The sequence below is a fragment of the Solanum lycopersicum genome, chromosome 4, assembly GCF_036512215.1.
Source record: "Solanum lycopersicum chromosome 4, SLM_r2.1".
In the NCBI taxonomy this organism is placed as follows: domain Eukaryota; kingdom Viridiplantae; phylum Streptophyta; class Magnoliopsida; order Solanales; family Solanaceae; genus Solanum; species Solanum lycopersicum.
This window is the reverse complement of record NC_090803.1, coordinates 65,809,107-65,823,515: the sequence shown is the minus strand read 5'-3', so window position 1 is coordinate 65,823,515 and position 14,409 is coordinate 65,809,107. Positions and strand designations below refer to the sequence as shown.

The 14,409-nt window shown below is 34.5% G+C and overlaps 3 protein-coding genes and 1 pseudogene across 3 annotated transcripts; all 4 read left to right on the top strand.

Moving 5' to 3' along the window:
• Positions 1 to 855: 855 nt before the first annotated feature.
• Positions 856 to 1,900, top strand: LOC101263311 (serpin-ZX-like; annotated as a pseudogene).
• A 498-nt stretch (positions 1,901 to 2,398) lies between these two features.
• Positions 2,399 to 3,893, top strand: LOC101266216 (serpin-ZX). The gene is given in 2 exon segments (XM_004238147.5): positions 2,399 to 2,866; positions 2,968 to 3,893. Coding segments are annotated over 2 exon segments (1,251 nt in total). The 3' UTR covers positions 3,751 to 3,893.
• A 6-nt stretch (positions 3,894 to 3,899) lies between these two features.
• On the top strand, positions 3,900 to 6,282 carry LOC101265918 (serpin-ZX). The gene is made up of 2 exons (XM_004238145.5): positions 3,900 to 4,960; positions 5,318 to 6,282. Exons 1-2 carry the CDS (start codon positions 4,568 to 4,570, stop codon positions 6,095 to 6,097), a joined length of 1,173 nt encoding a protein of 390 aa, XP_004238193.2. The 5' UTR covers positions 3,900 to 4,567; the 3' UTR covers positions 6,098 to 6,282.
• A 556-nt stretch (positions 6,283 to 6,838) lies between these two features.
• Positions 6,839 to 11,643, top strand: LOC112940027 (uncharacterized). The gene is given in 5 exon segments (XM_069296864.1): positions 6,839 to 7,276; positions 7,642 to 8,215; positions 8,218 to 8,427; positions 8,763 to 9,268; positions 10,562 to 11,643. Coding segments are annotated over 5 exon segments (2,457 nt in total). The 5' UTR covers positions 6,839 to 6,889; the 3' UTR covers positions 11,342 to 11,643.
• The last annotated feature ends 2,766 nt before the right edge of the window (positions 11,644 to 14,409 follow it).

The following is a 14,409-nucleotide window of genomic DNA, read 5'->3' as shown; positions in this document are numbered from 1 at the left end:
CATGTGTATACCAATTAAATAAAAATATTATAGAAATTCTACTATTTACTATTTAATTAATTAATTATTTAATAACATTTGAATTTAGCATAAGGGTAAAATTGTAATTCAACTTTTCTACTTTGGAGCTTCCCACGATTTAAAAAAAAAAATTATAATTATTATATACATATAGATTATAGATGATAAATATTAATAGATTAGATATTTTATTAGGAATTAATCTTAGGAAGTCTAGAAGTCATTAACATTTAATTAAATTTATACAATCAAATATTTAAATATTTTATAACAATTAAATTTATAGAAAGGGTAAAACCGTTATTCAACTTTCAACTTTTTTGTTCATGCTTTTAGTAATATATGATTTGTTTAAGAACTTTAAGGTTTTATGTTTAAATTCAAGTGATGAATTGTGACCTTTAAAGCTGATGGTAAGTATCTTGGTATTGGTTAGAAAGTATTTTTTTGATAGTTAAAATGATACAATAATTCCAATACAACCGGAAATAAATTTCGTTAATGATTTCTGTAAAGAATATTTCGAACTCTTGTTCAGTAACACTTGCTTCAACTAATAGTTAGAAGGAAAATTTTTGTCAACTTTAATTTGAAAAAATAGTTTCTCCATCCCAATTTATGTGGCGTAGATGGTTCATACTTCATATATATCAAAATATCAGTATTGTTGCGTTGGTTTGATGTAAACATCGAAGAGTATTGTTGCGCTGGTTTGATGTAAACATCAAATGCAAGTAAGACTAGATCTAATGATGAGAAAATATGTTCCAGTTATGTGTTTATGAATTTTATTAATTACTTTCTAGAGTTAAGAGTGCTAAAAAGTATACCAAATAAGATTTTAAGGTTTTCATGTTAACTAAACAAGTTTTCTCTGAAGAAGTTAAATGTGATTCGAACCTGGTGTTCTCTCCTCTGTCAATTCAAATAATTCTTGGCTTAATCGTCTCCGGCTCAAACGAACCAACTACTCTGTTTCCTTAAGTCCAAATCCATTGATGAACTTAAATCTCTGTTTTCTCATATTGTCAATCAATGGGCTAAAAAGAATACAAATGGTGTCATCGAGGAGATCCTACCTCATCGAGCAGTAGACAATATGACAAGGCTTGTGTTGGCCAATGCACTCTATTTTAAAGGAGTATGGAATGAGAAGTTCAATGCTTCTAAAACGAAAAACCATAAATTCCATCTAAATAATGGAAGGTCTGTTCGAGCACCCTTCATGACTAGCTTGAAGAAGCAATACATTAGAGTCTTCAAGGGCTTTAAAGTGTTGCTGCTTCCCTATAAAAGGGGCATAGACACACATCAGAAGTTAAGCATGTATTTCATTCTCCCTGATGCACATGACGGATTACCAGATTTACTCGACAAAATCACTTCAAAACCTGGATTCTTAGATCACCACACTCCGTCTAGAAAAGTCAGTGTGGCCAAGTTTCTTATCCCTAAGTTCAAAATATCTTTTGGATTCGAAGCTTCTAAGGTTCTAATGGGACTCGGCCTCACATTACCTTTTATTGGTGGTCTCACTGAGATGGTGGACGTGGATGAGCCTCTGGCAGTTTCACAAGTTTTTCACAAGTCGTTTATTGAAGTAAACGAGGAAGGTACAGAAGCTGCTGCTGTTACTGCTATGATGCTGGAGGGTGCTTGTTGCTCAATGAATGTTGAAAAGGAGATAGACTTTGTTGCTGATCATCCCTTCTTGTTCCTAGTGAAAGATGAGACTGCTGGTGCTGTTTTGTTAATGGGGACTTTGTTGAATCCTCTTGCTGTTTAGCATGTTGCTTCACTACTTCCATTCGTCAATTCTAGTTAGTTACATTGATGTTACCTTTTATTTTAGAATGAATCTTACTATCTTAACACAGAAGTTGTGTACGTCTCAGTTTGTCACCTGTTATAGTATTCGATTGGTATATGAGTGTTGGTCATATAATTTTATTCGTGATTTCTTGTTATTTAGAAAATAAAGGAGTGGAAAACGAGTGATGCTACCGATATGAAAGAGAGAACATTTCACTTATTTGACAGGAACTTTAACAATTCATGTTATTATACCAGATAGACCATAAATAAAAAAGAACAAGAAGTATCTGCTTAATTTTCAAGCTACATGCTTATCCAATCAATAAATAACAACATATTGACTCTACTTAGCTTGTTGAAAGTGAGTGTTACGTGTATGAATGCAATCTTCTGAGAATCATGATTAATAATCAGTCATTTTCTTTATTCGCCATTTCTCGATTCTATGGAATTGATTCAAATACAAAATTCCACATGTTAAGTAATAGTGCTTGTTATTTTAGTATATAAATTCTTCCAAAGCTTTCACCTTTGATATCATGTGTGGTGCCATATACCCGTCATGGGACTAACTCACTCTCGCTCTCATCATTCTCATTCTTATTCGTCTAGTTCTTTCCATGATCAACGTATTGATATGGAAAAGAGTGAATCAATCACCACCTAAACGGATGTTTCTTTCATTCTCGCAAAGCATGTCTTTTCCAAAGAGATTAAAGGCGATACCAACCTCGTGTTCTCTCCTCTCTCGATTCAAATAGTACTAGGCCTGATTGCTGCAGGCTCAAAGGGGCCAACTAAGGATCAACTACTCTGTTTCCTCAAGTCCAAATCCATCGATGAACTCAATTCTCTGTATTCTCATCTTGTCAACATCGTCTTTGTTGATGGAAGCCCCAATGGAGGTCCACGTTTGTCCGTTGCTAATAGTGTTTGGATCGATCAAACACTGCCTTTTAAGGCTTCTTTTAAAAAGGTTGTGGATAACATTTACAAGGCTGCTTCAAATTCTGTTGATTTTCGGAACAAGGTAGGCCTTTTTGTAATTTGTTTCATTGAAATTCCACTTTGTTAAGTTAAGCATAATGCTGATTCTGTCGTAAAATCTGTTTGTTTTACTAATTGATTAAGGCTACTGAAGTTGCCAACCATGTCAATCATTGGGCCAAAATGAAGACAAATGATCTCATCAAAGAGATTCTTCCTCATGGTACAGTAAACAATATGACAAGGCTCATCTTTGCAAACGCGCTATATTTTAAAGGAGTGTGGAACGACAAGTTCAATGCTTCAGAAACAAAAGACTATGAATTCCATCTCCTCAGAGGAGGGTCTATTAAAGCACCTTTCATGACCAGTAATAAGAAGCAGTATGCAGTAGCCTTTGATGGCTTTAAAGTATTGGTACTTCATTACAAACAAGGTAGAGACACTACGCGTCATTTCTGTATGTATCTATTTTTGCCAGATGCTCGTGATGGACTACCAGCTTTACTAGACAAAATCAATTCAGAACCAGGATTTTTAAACCACCATGTTCCGTTTGGAAAGGTTAAAATGCGCAAGTTACTTATCCCTAAATTCAAAACAACTTTTGGTTTTGAAGCTTCTAAGGTTCTAAAGGGACTTGGTGTCACTTCCCCTTTCACTAGTGGTGGCCTCACTGAGATGGTAGATTCCGCGTTAGGTGGCAGGCTGTTTGTTTCACAGATTTTTCACAAGTCGTTCATTGAGGTAAATGAAGAAGGAACCGAAGCTGCAGCTGTTACAGCTAGTGTAGTAATGACTAAGTCCTTGATAATTGAAAAGGAAATCGACTTTGTTGCTGACCATCCATTCCTTTTCCTTATAAGAGACGACGCTACTGGTGTTGTGTAGTTCATAGGGAGTGTGCTGAATCCTCTAGCTGGTTAATTAGAGGTGTTATGTATCTAATTATTCTCTATTTGCAACTTAGTTTTAGGTAACAGAATGACACTAAATCTTAAGTACATGTTTAATGGATGGAGCTTTCATAATTCTTATTTAATCAGAAGAAGTAAACACTATTACTTAAAGGTAATATGTCATTTTCTCTTTATTGTACTCATTCTTCTTTAGATATTATATACATTAACATCCACCTGGACCTGAAAGTGATTTGATCAAAACAACTTAATGAAAAATAACACAAAAGCCTGTTGACTAAATGAGTTAATTTATCACTCAACTAATAGTTATATCTCGGAAAATCACTTTTTTTAAAAAAAAATTGAAAAAAGTTGGAATTCAGAAAGAAATGTGACTTTCTGATAATAACTATTACTTGTGTGACTCAAACCCGGAATAGAGATACAAAATGTCACCATTAAGTGTTTTGAAGTCAACCCCTGGTGGGACATGCTCTACTTTCCTTCTCCGCGTCAATTTGGTGTTATTTCCATCTAACAGTTTTACTTAAGAAACAATCAATTGTACAATTAATAAATATGGAGAATATAATAATTGCTTTTGTTGTGGAAAGTCAGTGCTATGTGTTCCTTTCATTGATTTCTTCCTGTGTATGAATGTGATCTTCAGAGAAATTAGAAGTCTTTATTTGTTGTTATGTGTTTTACTGAATCAAATTCAAATGCAAAACCCCACCTGTTAAGTAACAGTTTAGTATATAAATTCTTGCAAACCTTTCAACTTTGTGATCATTCATTCTACTCACTATCCTCCTTCTTCTTCTTCTTGTTCGCGTGCAAATATGGATCTTCGAGAGTCAACCACCAGCCAGACGGATGTTTCTTTCATGCTTGCTAAGCATGTTTTCTCCAACGCGGTTAAAGGCGATACCAACCTGGTGCTCTCTCCTCTTTCAATTCAAATAGTTCTTGGCCTTATTGCTGCTGGCTCTAATGGACCTACTCAGAATCAGCTACTCTCTTTCCTCAAGTCCAATTCCATTGATGAACTCAACTCTCTTTATTCACATATTTCCAGTTTCGTCTTTGCTGATGGCAGCCCCAATGGAGGTCCGCGATTGTCCGTTGCTAATGGTATTTGGATCGATCAAACGCTGCCTTTGAAGCCATCTTTCAAACAGGTTGTGGATAATGTTTACAAGGCTGCTTCAGAATATGTTGATTTTCAAAACAAGGTTAGGCCTTTGTTAATTTCATACTCTCTCCGCTTCAATTTATTTCTCGTACTTTTTAAGCCTTCAAAAGAAGAGAGCCTTGGTGTGGCTGGTAAAGTTGCTGTCATGTGACTAGGTCATCGATCAAGCTGTGAAAATAATTTCTTGCAGAAATGCAAGATACAACTGCATGAAATAGACTCTTATGGTCTAGCCAGTAGCCTTTCACTGTACCACGCACATCAGGGGAGCTTAGTGCACCGATTTCCCTTTTATAAGCCTCCAAACGTTCTTATGTGATATGAATACAAATGAGCAATTACTAATATGAAATGTCTAATTCTATCATTCCATGTTTGTCTTGCCAATTTGATTAAGGCTGCTGAAGTTGTCGATCAAGTCAATCAGTGGACTAAAATGAAGACAAATGGTCTCATCGAAGAGATTCTTGATCGTGATGCAGTGGACAACATGACGAGGCTGATCTTGGCTAATGCACTATATTTCAAAGGAGAATGGAATGAGAAGTTCGATGCTTCAGAAACAAAAGACCACGAGTTCCATCTCCTCGATGGATTGCCTGTTCGAGTACCCTTTATGACTAGCAAGAAGAAGCAGTACATAGCAGGATTTAATGGCTTTAAAGTGTTGAAGTTTCCTTATAAACAGGGCACAGATACACGTTGCTTCTCAATGTATTTCATTCTCCCAGATGCACATGATGGATTGCCCGCTTTATTTGACAAAATCAGTACAGAACCTGGATTCTTAACTCACCACGTTCCATTTAGAAAAGTTAGGGTGGGCAAGTTTCTTATTCCTAAATTCAAAATAACTTTCGAGTTTGAAGCTTCCGACATTCTAAAGGGACTTGGCCTAACGTTACCTTTCTGTGGTGGTGGTCTCACTGAGATGGTTGATTCCACTTTACCTGAGAATCTATCTGTTTCAAAAGTTTTTCACAAGTCTTTCATAGAGATAAATGAGGAAGGCACCGAAGCTGCAGCTGTTACAGCTGGTGTAGTAATGACCCTGTCTCTTAGAATTGAGAAAGAAATCGACTTTGTTGCTGACCATCCATTCCTGTTCCTTATAAGAGACGACGCTACTGGTGTTGTGTTGTTCATAGGGAGCGTGCTGAATCCTCTTTCTGGTTAATAAGACCATATTGCATGATTATATACAACTTTGTAAAGAAGGAAAGTTCACAGTTTCCTCACTTGTGTTTCTGTTTGATGAGAGATGCTATGTATCTAAATAACCAGTTTCCTGATTTGTGTATTATTTTGATGAGATCTTCTACTGTCTTTTGCACCTTATATAATTGACTCTTCTATGGTTAATATGTGTGTATATTTCGACATGATATAGAGTTTAAGAAAAACTTGAAAGAGTGAACTCTAGATTTGAATTTCATTTATGTCCATAACTGATTTACTTGCTTTTCCTACATAATCTTTTCATTTACTTTTGACATGCATGCATAGAACTTTCTTTGTTTAGAAAAAATTGGAATACAGATGAAATGCAATTTCTTGAGATAATAGCTGTTATTTGAGTGACTCAAATCCTTAAATAGAGATGCAAAATGTCATTAATTATTATTTGCTTCGGCAACAACAGGTTAACTCTGAAGTCAACCCCTGGTGGCACATGCTCTACTTTCCTTTAACGTGTTATTTTGGTGTTGTTTCCGTCTAACAGCTTCTGTTGGTCCCAATCAATCAACATTATTGACCATATAATAATTGATTTTTGTTGTGGGAAGTCAGTGGTACGCGTTCCTTCCATTGATTACTTCCTGTGTACTGAATCGATTCTAATGCAAAACCCCACCTGTTAAGTAATAGTATAGTATATAAATTCTTGCAAACCTTTCAACTTTGTGATCATTCATTCTACTAACTAAGCCTCCTTCTTCTTCTTGTTGGAGTGCAAATATGGATCTTCATGAGTCATCACCTCACCAGCCAGACGAATATTTCTTTCGTGCTTGCTAACCATGTTTTCTCCAATGCAGTTAAAGGCGATACCAACCCGGTGCTTTCTCCAATCTCAATGCAAATAGTTCTTGGCCTTATTGCTGCTGGCTCTAATGGACCTACTCAGGATCAGCTTCTCTGTTTCCTCAAGTCCAATTCCATTGATGAACTAAACTCTCTTTATTCACATATTTCCAGTTTCGTCTTTGTTGATGGCAGCCCCAATGGAGGTCCACGATTGTCCGTTGCTAATGGCATTTGGATCGACCAAAGGCTGCCTTTAAAGCCTTCTTTCAAGCAGGTTGTAGATAATGCTTACAAGGCGGCTTCAGAGTATGTTGACTTTCAAAATAACGTTAGGCCTTATTCTTTCAAACAAATGTTAGTCTCTCCGCTTCAATTTGTTTGTCTTACTTTCTAAGCCCCCAAACGAAGGGAACCTTGGTGTGGCTGGTAAAGTTGTTGTCGTGTGACCAGAGGAGGTCATCAGATCAATCTGTGAAAACAATTTCTTGCAGAAATGCAAGATACAACTGTGTGAAATAGACTCTTATGGTCTATCCTTTCACTGTACCACGCACATCAGGGGAGCCTAGTGCACCGATGTCCCTTTTATAAGCCTCCAAACGTTGTTATGTGATAAGAATACAAATGACTGCAATTACTAATATGAAATGTGTAATTCTATCATTCCATGTTTGTCTTGCCAATTTGATTAAGGCTGCTGAAGTTGTCGATCAAGTCAATCAATGGACTAAAATGAAGACAAATGGTCTCATCGAAGAGATTCTTGATCGTGATGCAGTGGACAACATGAAAAGGCTGATCTTGGCCAATGCACTATGTTTCAAAGGAGAATGGAATGAGAAGTTCGATGCTTCAGAAACAAAAGACCACGAGTTCCATCTCCTCGATGGGTTGCCTATTCGAGTACCCTTCATGACTAGCAAGAAGAAGAAGCACATAGCAGAATTTAATGGCTTTAAAGTATTGAGGCTTCCTTATAAACAGGGCAAAGATACGGGTTGCTTCTCAATGTAATTCATTCTTCCAGATGCACATGATGGATTGCCCGCTTTGTTTGACAAAATCAGTACAGAACCTGGATTCTTAACTCACCACGTTCTGTTTAAAAAAGTTAGTGTAGGCAAGTTTCTTATCCCTAAATTCAAAATAACTTTCGAGTTTGAAGCTTCCGACATTCTAAAGGGACTTGGCCTCACGTTATCTTTCTGCGGTGGTGGTCTCACTGAGATGGTTGATTCCACATTACCTGAGAATCTCTCTGTTTCAAAAGTTTTCACAAGTCCTTTATTGAGGTAAATGAGGAAGGCACCGAAGCTGCAGCTGTTACGGTTACTCTAATAATGCCCATGTCTTTGTTTACTAAGAAGGAAATCGACTTTGTTGCTGATCATCCATTCCTGTTCTTTATAAAAGATGAATCTACTGGTGTCGTATTGTTCCTTAGAAGTTTGATGAATGACTCAAGCAACGAAGAAGAGTGAAGTGGTGAAAACACTTCAAACTTGGCGTCCCTGTGCCTAGTACTTATTAAAACACTCCTAGGCTTGACTAAAGGGACTCGGCCTCACATTAGCTTTCCAAACATTTTTTATCTTTTCTGCTCATTTAGCACGTTAAAATACTAATTTTTATCGACATTCCAAATAATTGCTTCAAAAATATGTACTCCGCTATTATAATAATCAAACCAATATGCTCAAATTCAAATGCTTCGACAAACTAATTTAAACGAAGATAGCATTATTCCTTTCTATAAACAATTCTTTTTTTTCCCTTTTGATACCGTGGTACAAATTCCATACTTCTATGCTAAGTATTGACTTTTAATACTATTTCAAACTTCATAACGTGTATCAACTGTACCATTTCTTTTTTGTTGACTCATAAAATTCTTCATTCACAAAACTCAAAAATCTCCATAGCAATGGACCTTCAAGAATCAATCAGCAACCAAACAGGCGTATCCTTAACGCTAGCCAAACATGTTTTCTCCACTGAGGTTAAAGGGGACACCACGAACATGGTCTTCTCCCCTTTGTCGATCCATGTAGTGTTGGGTCTCATAGCAGCGGGTTCAAATGGCCCGACCCGTGACCAATTGCTCAGTTTCCTCAAATCGAAGTGTACTGATGAACTAAACTCTCTTTCTTCTCAGATTGTTGAGGTTGTCTTTGCTGATGGTAGCCCTAGTGGTGGGCCTCGACTTTCGGTTGCTAATAGCGTCTGGGTTGAACAGACTTTGCCTCTTAAGCATTCTTTCAAACAGATTGTGGACAATGTTTATAAGGCTACTTCTTCTTCTGTTGATTTTCAGAAAAAGGTTCGATTTTTAACGCCCCATTTTTATTTAGAGCTATTTTGTTTCAATTTTTCAAATATAATTGATTGATTCTGTTATGAAATGCTTGATGAGATAACTGTTATATGAAGAGATCTGTTGAATTTGAGTTTTTGAGTTGTTTATGGGGAAATTTTGATGTTATTCAGTTCCAAGTACTCACTCCGTTTTAATTTGTTTGTCTGTTTTAACTTGATATGGAGTTAAATAGTAACAAATGGTGGAAGATAAACCAGTAAACAAGGGAAATAAATTAACAAAAACTCCTAAAATGGTGGAACAAAAAATACAACCTATGCAATAAAACAAGTACTAACAAATGGTGAAGAAAGGAGCTTTTTGGAAGCTTTATGGTGAGATCTTCAGCCAACTGGGTGGAACTAGGAAGTTGTTTTCTTGATGACCAACAAACTCAAGTAAGGCCAAGAAAACTAGCATAACCTGTGGTAGAATTTCGATCAGTGAGTTTGCCAGCCCAGTCAGGATCAGAAAACACCGAGAGATTTAGACTGGTGCTTGGAGCAATTCGAAGGCCATAGTTAGCAGTGCTTTTGAGATATGGAATGAGGCATTTAACAGTCTTCCAGTGAGCATCAGATGGAGTATGTGTAAATTGAGACAATTTGTTCACCTAGTAAGAAACATCAGGCCGAGTAAAAGACAAGTATTGCAACTTTCCACTTACTTTCCTTGTATTCGGTAGCATCAGGAGATGCAGGATCAGCCAAAGTAGTCCTGTTTTATATTTTGTTACATAAGAGATTCAGTTTGATTAATGTTTATGCTCGAGGGATTGTCATTTCTACTTTTAGCTAAGATAAGACTTTTAGTGAACTTCATATTTTTGACGTTGGAAATTAGCGGCTTCGGCTTTCATCTTTATTTGTACTTTTTCCTTTTAGCTGGAGACTGAACTATGAACAGATTGGGTATGCATTTACACTAGTGATAAACAGCAGGCCAATAAATGGTGTCTCATATATTTTCACTATGCTTATCATTCACTTTAATCTCAAATACTGATGTATTGCTACCCTCTTTGGAAATCGAAGAAGTTCTGCGTTCATTGCTTAAAAAACTGACTATACTCTTCAAACATTTCTGTTTCTCTGCAGCCTTAGCATGGATAGTTTTACAGTTATACTGACCTATATTAATATTAGTCACCCAGTAGTTGGAGCTAGACTCATATTAAAAGGATAGCATTGAAGTGAATATAAAATAAAAATAATCCTTTGAATAAATTCTTATTACAAAAGTTTGGATGGTTTGTAGGCTGTTGAGGTTGCCAGTCAAGTGAATCAATGGGCTGAAAAGGAAACAAATGGGCTTATCAAAGAAATACTTCCAGCTGACTCAGTTGACAGTTCAACAAGACTTGTGTTTGCAAATGCATTGTACTTTAAAGGAGCCTGGGACGAAAAGTTTGATGCATCAGTGACCAAGGAAAGTGAGTTCCACCTTCTAAATGGGACATCTATTCAAGTGCCCTTCATGACTAGCAAGACGAAGCAATATGTAAAAGCTTTTGATGGTTTCAAGGTGTTAGGCCTTCCGTATAAACAAGGTGAGGATAGACGCCGTTTCTCCATGTACTTCTTTCTGCCTGATGCCAATGATGGACTGCCAGCTTTGGTAGACAAGGTCAGTTCTGAATCCCGATTCTTGGAGCGACACCTTCCATATCAAAAGGTTGGAGTCGGTGAATTCCGTATCCCCAAATTTAAAATATCATTTGGATTTGAAGCTTCTAACGTTCTGAAAGGGCTTGGCCTGGTATTACCTTTCTCTGGTGATGGCCTCACTGAGATGGTAGACTCCCCCGTTGGCAGTAACCTTTATGTTTCTAACATCTTTCACAAGTCCTTTATTGAGGTAAATGAAGAGGGAACAGAAGCTGCAGCTGCAACTGCTGGTGTTGTTAAACTAAGAGGATTGATGATGGAAGAGAAAGTAGACTTTGTTGCTGATCATCCATACCTCTTCCTGATTAGAGAAGATGCAACAGGCGTGGTACTGTTTGTTGGTAGTATGCTTAATCCTCTCGCTGAGTAAGTCGTATTCCACTATATTGAGGTTGATATATGTTGCTTGTATCTTCTTTGTATCACCCTCGGACTACTTTAGTACCCTGAGTTAGCTCAAACCACCTTCTTGCCCTTCTATCTCAACCGATACTGTGAGTTCAATTTGCCAACTGCTCTTTGTATGTTTGAAATTCAGTGTGACTTGTAATGCCCTACAGTGTACTATGAAATAATTGACATCAAAGGTCTGTCTAATACTTCAACTTAGATGTATAATATTAGTAAGTTTTGTTTTAATCATCAATGAAGTCCATAATTTACAGTCTTAAATATCCATTAAAAGAGCTTAATACATTCTTTCTGGCTAACCTTTACTAGAGTTGATTTTGATATATAATGTGTCACTACTTCAAATCAGGGACTCTGGGCCCGTTGCACTAATCTTTCATTGTCTGTGGGGTTTGAGAAAGAGTTGAACTGTATTTGAATCGTATCATGATCATACAACGATAACTTTTTAGGAGTTGACTTTTTTTTTGTTGAAAAAAGTTAGAAATGTGACCTATTATAATCGAGTAATCATCAGAGAAATCAATTTCAATTTTAGCATTACCTCCCTTCACTTCTTTAAACTTTATAGTAGTGAATTTTATTCGAAGATCTCTAGTGTGAAACTGTGAACTATAAATATATGACAAAAGAGTCTATTTATGGAATTTGAGTGTCACTATATTATACCTTATAAAAGCAAAGCAAATACCACACGACTTGAATTTAATTAATATAATTTGTGTACATGTGTATGTGAGCAAAGGCCGGTGCCGACCTTTTAGTACAACTTTTGAAGCAACATTTGTATTTTGAATTTTATCGATTTTGCTGAATTTTTTTAAAAAAAAAATCAAATCGCTACTCAGGCAGCGGTTTTCAATTTATTTTTTTTAGCGAATCACTACCTAGACAGCGATTTTCTAAAAAAAATATTTTTAAAAAAAATAAAAATCGCTTCCTATGCAGCGATTTCCTAAAAAAAATGTTTTTTTTTAAATGGAAATCGTTGCCTAGGCAGCGATTCTATAAAAAAAAGTTTTCATTTTTTAAAAAAAAAACTAAGAAGGAAAAAACAAATTTCATTGATTTTCAAATATCTTTTTGAAATTCAAATATATAGCTTATAAGAAAATATGCATTATTTTTAAAAAAAATTAAGAATAAGTAAGGTAACAAAAATATTTTCTTTCTAAAAAAAGATATTATATTGAATTTAAATTTAAATGATGTTTGAGTTCAAATAGAATTCTAAATTCAAATAATTAATTTTTTAAAAAAAAAAAAAAATCGCTGCCTATGCAGCGATTTCCTTGATATATATATATATATATATATATATATTAATTTTTGAAGATAATCACATGTCAACTTAAAAAAAAAAAGGCGACATGTCAAATTCTTATAAAAATATTCAAATTTTTTTAAAAAAATCACATGCATTTATTAAAAAATTGTGTTAATTCACATGCAAATAGTGCCAAAGTCACATATTACATTTTTATTTTGTTATAAATTGATTGAATTGTAATTCACATGCAAATAGTGTAATTTTTATTTTGTTATAAACTGATTGAATCGTAATTCACATGTAAATAGTGTAATTTTTATTTTATTATAAATTGATTGAATTGTAATTCAATGCAAATAATATAATTTTTATTTTGTTATAAATTGATTGAATTGTAATTCACATGCAAATAGTGTAATTTTTGTTTTGTTATAAATTGATTGAATACAATTCACGTGCAAATAGTGTCAACTCAGAATGTTACACTTTTATTTTGTTATAAATTGATTGAATTGCTCATTCAAATTGCATTATAGTTTTTTAATTTTCCAATATAGATGACTCGAGTTTGAGTTATAATCGAATATGATATCTGCTAATAAAGTCACATATTTATTATTCGTTATAATTTTTAACATGAGAATAAGTATTCGATCTAACAGAGAATCTGATTGGATTTCTCGGATTCGATAAGTTTTTATCTTTACATGAACTACCATTTCAAAAGCGTATGGAATATTCAAAATTAGAACTAAACGTAAAACTCCAATTGAGTGAAAGGGTAATAGTTATATAATATATGATCAAATAATGTGAATAATAATTTATAAAAAGTGAGATCCAAAGTACAAATTATTCCAAGTACACCATACTAATACCACGTGCTGGCGTGAAGTTTCAAATCGTATTATTTACCCAATTTAGAGCTGTTTTTGTTGCAAATTTACAATTTAACGCCATTACTAACATTGTCATGAGATCAATAGGGAGAAGTGTTGGAAAATCGTCTAAATTTGAAGTAAATTATTAGTTTCGTTTTTAAATTATATCTGAAGAATGGAATACAGATTGACAAGCACAAAAGGGTAATTAATTAACAGATTTAAAAATATATTTTTACTTAGCTAACTAAATCTAGATATATTTTCAATCACCTTCGATTTATCATATAACATAACATCTGATTTCAAATTTTCATATAACATATGACTCTTAATAAAAAATATTGAAAAAGTGTAAAACACATTACTAATCTTAATGAGATTAGAATTTAGGAGTATATTAATCATGTTGCAAGATTATAATTGACGTGTGTAATTTAAGATTTCATGTGTCATATCAAATTTTTTAATTTGATTAATGCTAAGATATGTTTTGAGAATTTGATGGAAGAGTTTGGGTAATTAGGAGAAGATAAGTCTCTGTCTTTATTAACTAATGGCAGACACTTTACAGGAAAAAAGTACTTAAATTAGCTCCTAATTTGTTTTCTTCTCATTTTCTTTGCCTTTAATTATTGCCCCTATATTCTCTTTAGCCCTTACACCATCATCATTTCAATTCAAATTAAAATTATTCCAAAAAAATAAATAAATAAGAAAATGATGGTTTGTTTTTTTATTGTGTGACTATTTTCTTCCATTAAAGCCTTTTCCCTTTTCATCCTTTTATATCTTTTAAAATTCTTAAAACTCATATTGTCCTAATTAAAATTTATTTATATCAATCATTATTTTAGAGATCAGACATAAATATCT

Excerpts from the sequence above, each read along its gene's own strand:
- LOC101265918 (XM_004238145.5), top strand. The coding sequence starts at position 4,568 with ATGGATCTTCGAGAGTCAACCACCAGCCAGACGGATGTTTCTTTCATG. Across the intron at positions 4,961-5,317 it reads ATGTTGATTTTCAAAACAAG|GCTGCTGAAGTTGTCGATCA; the intron begins GTTAGGCCTTTG and ends AATTTGATTAAG.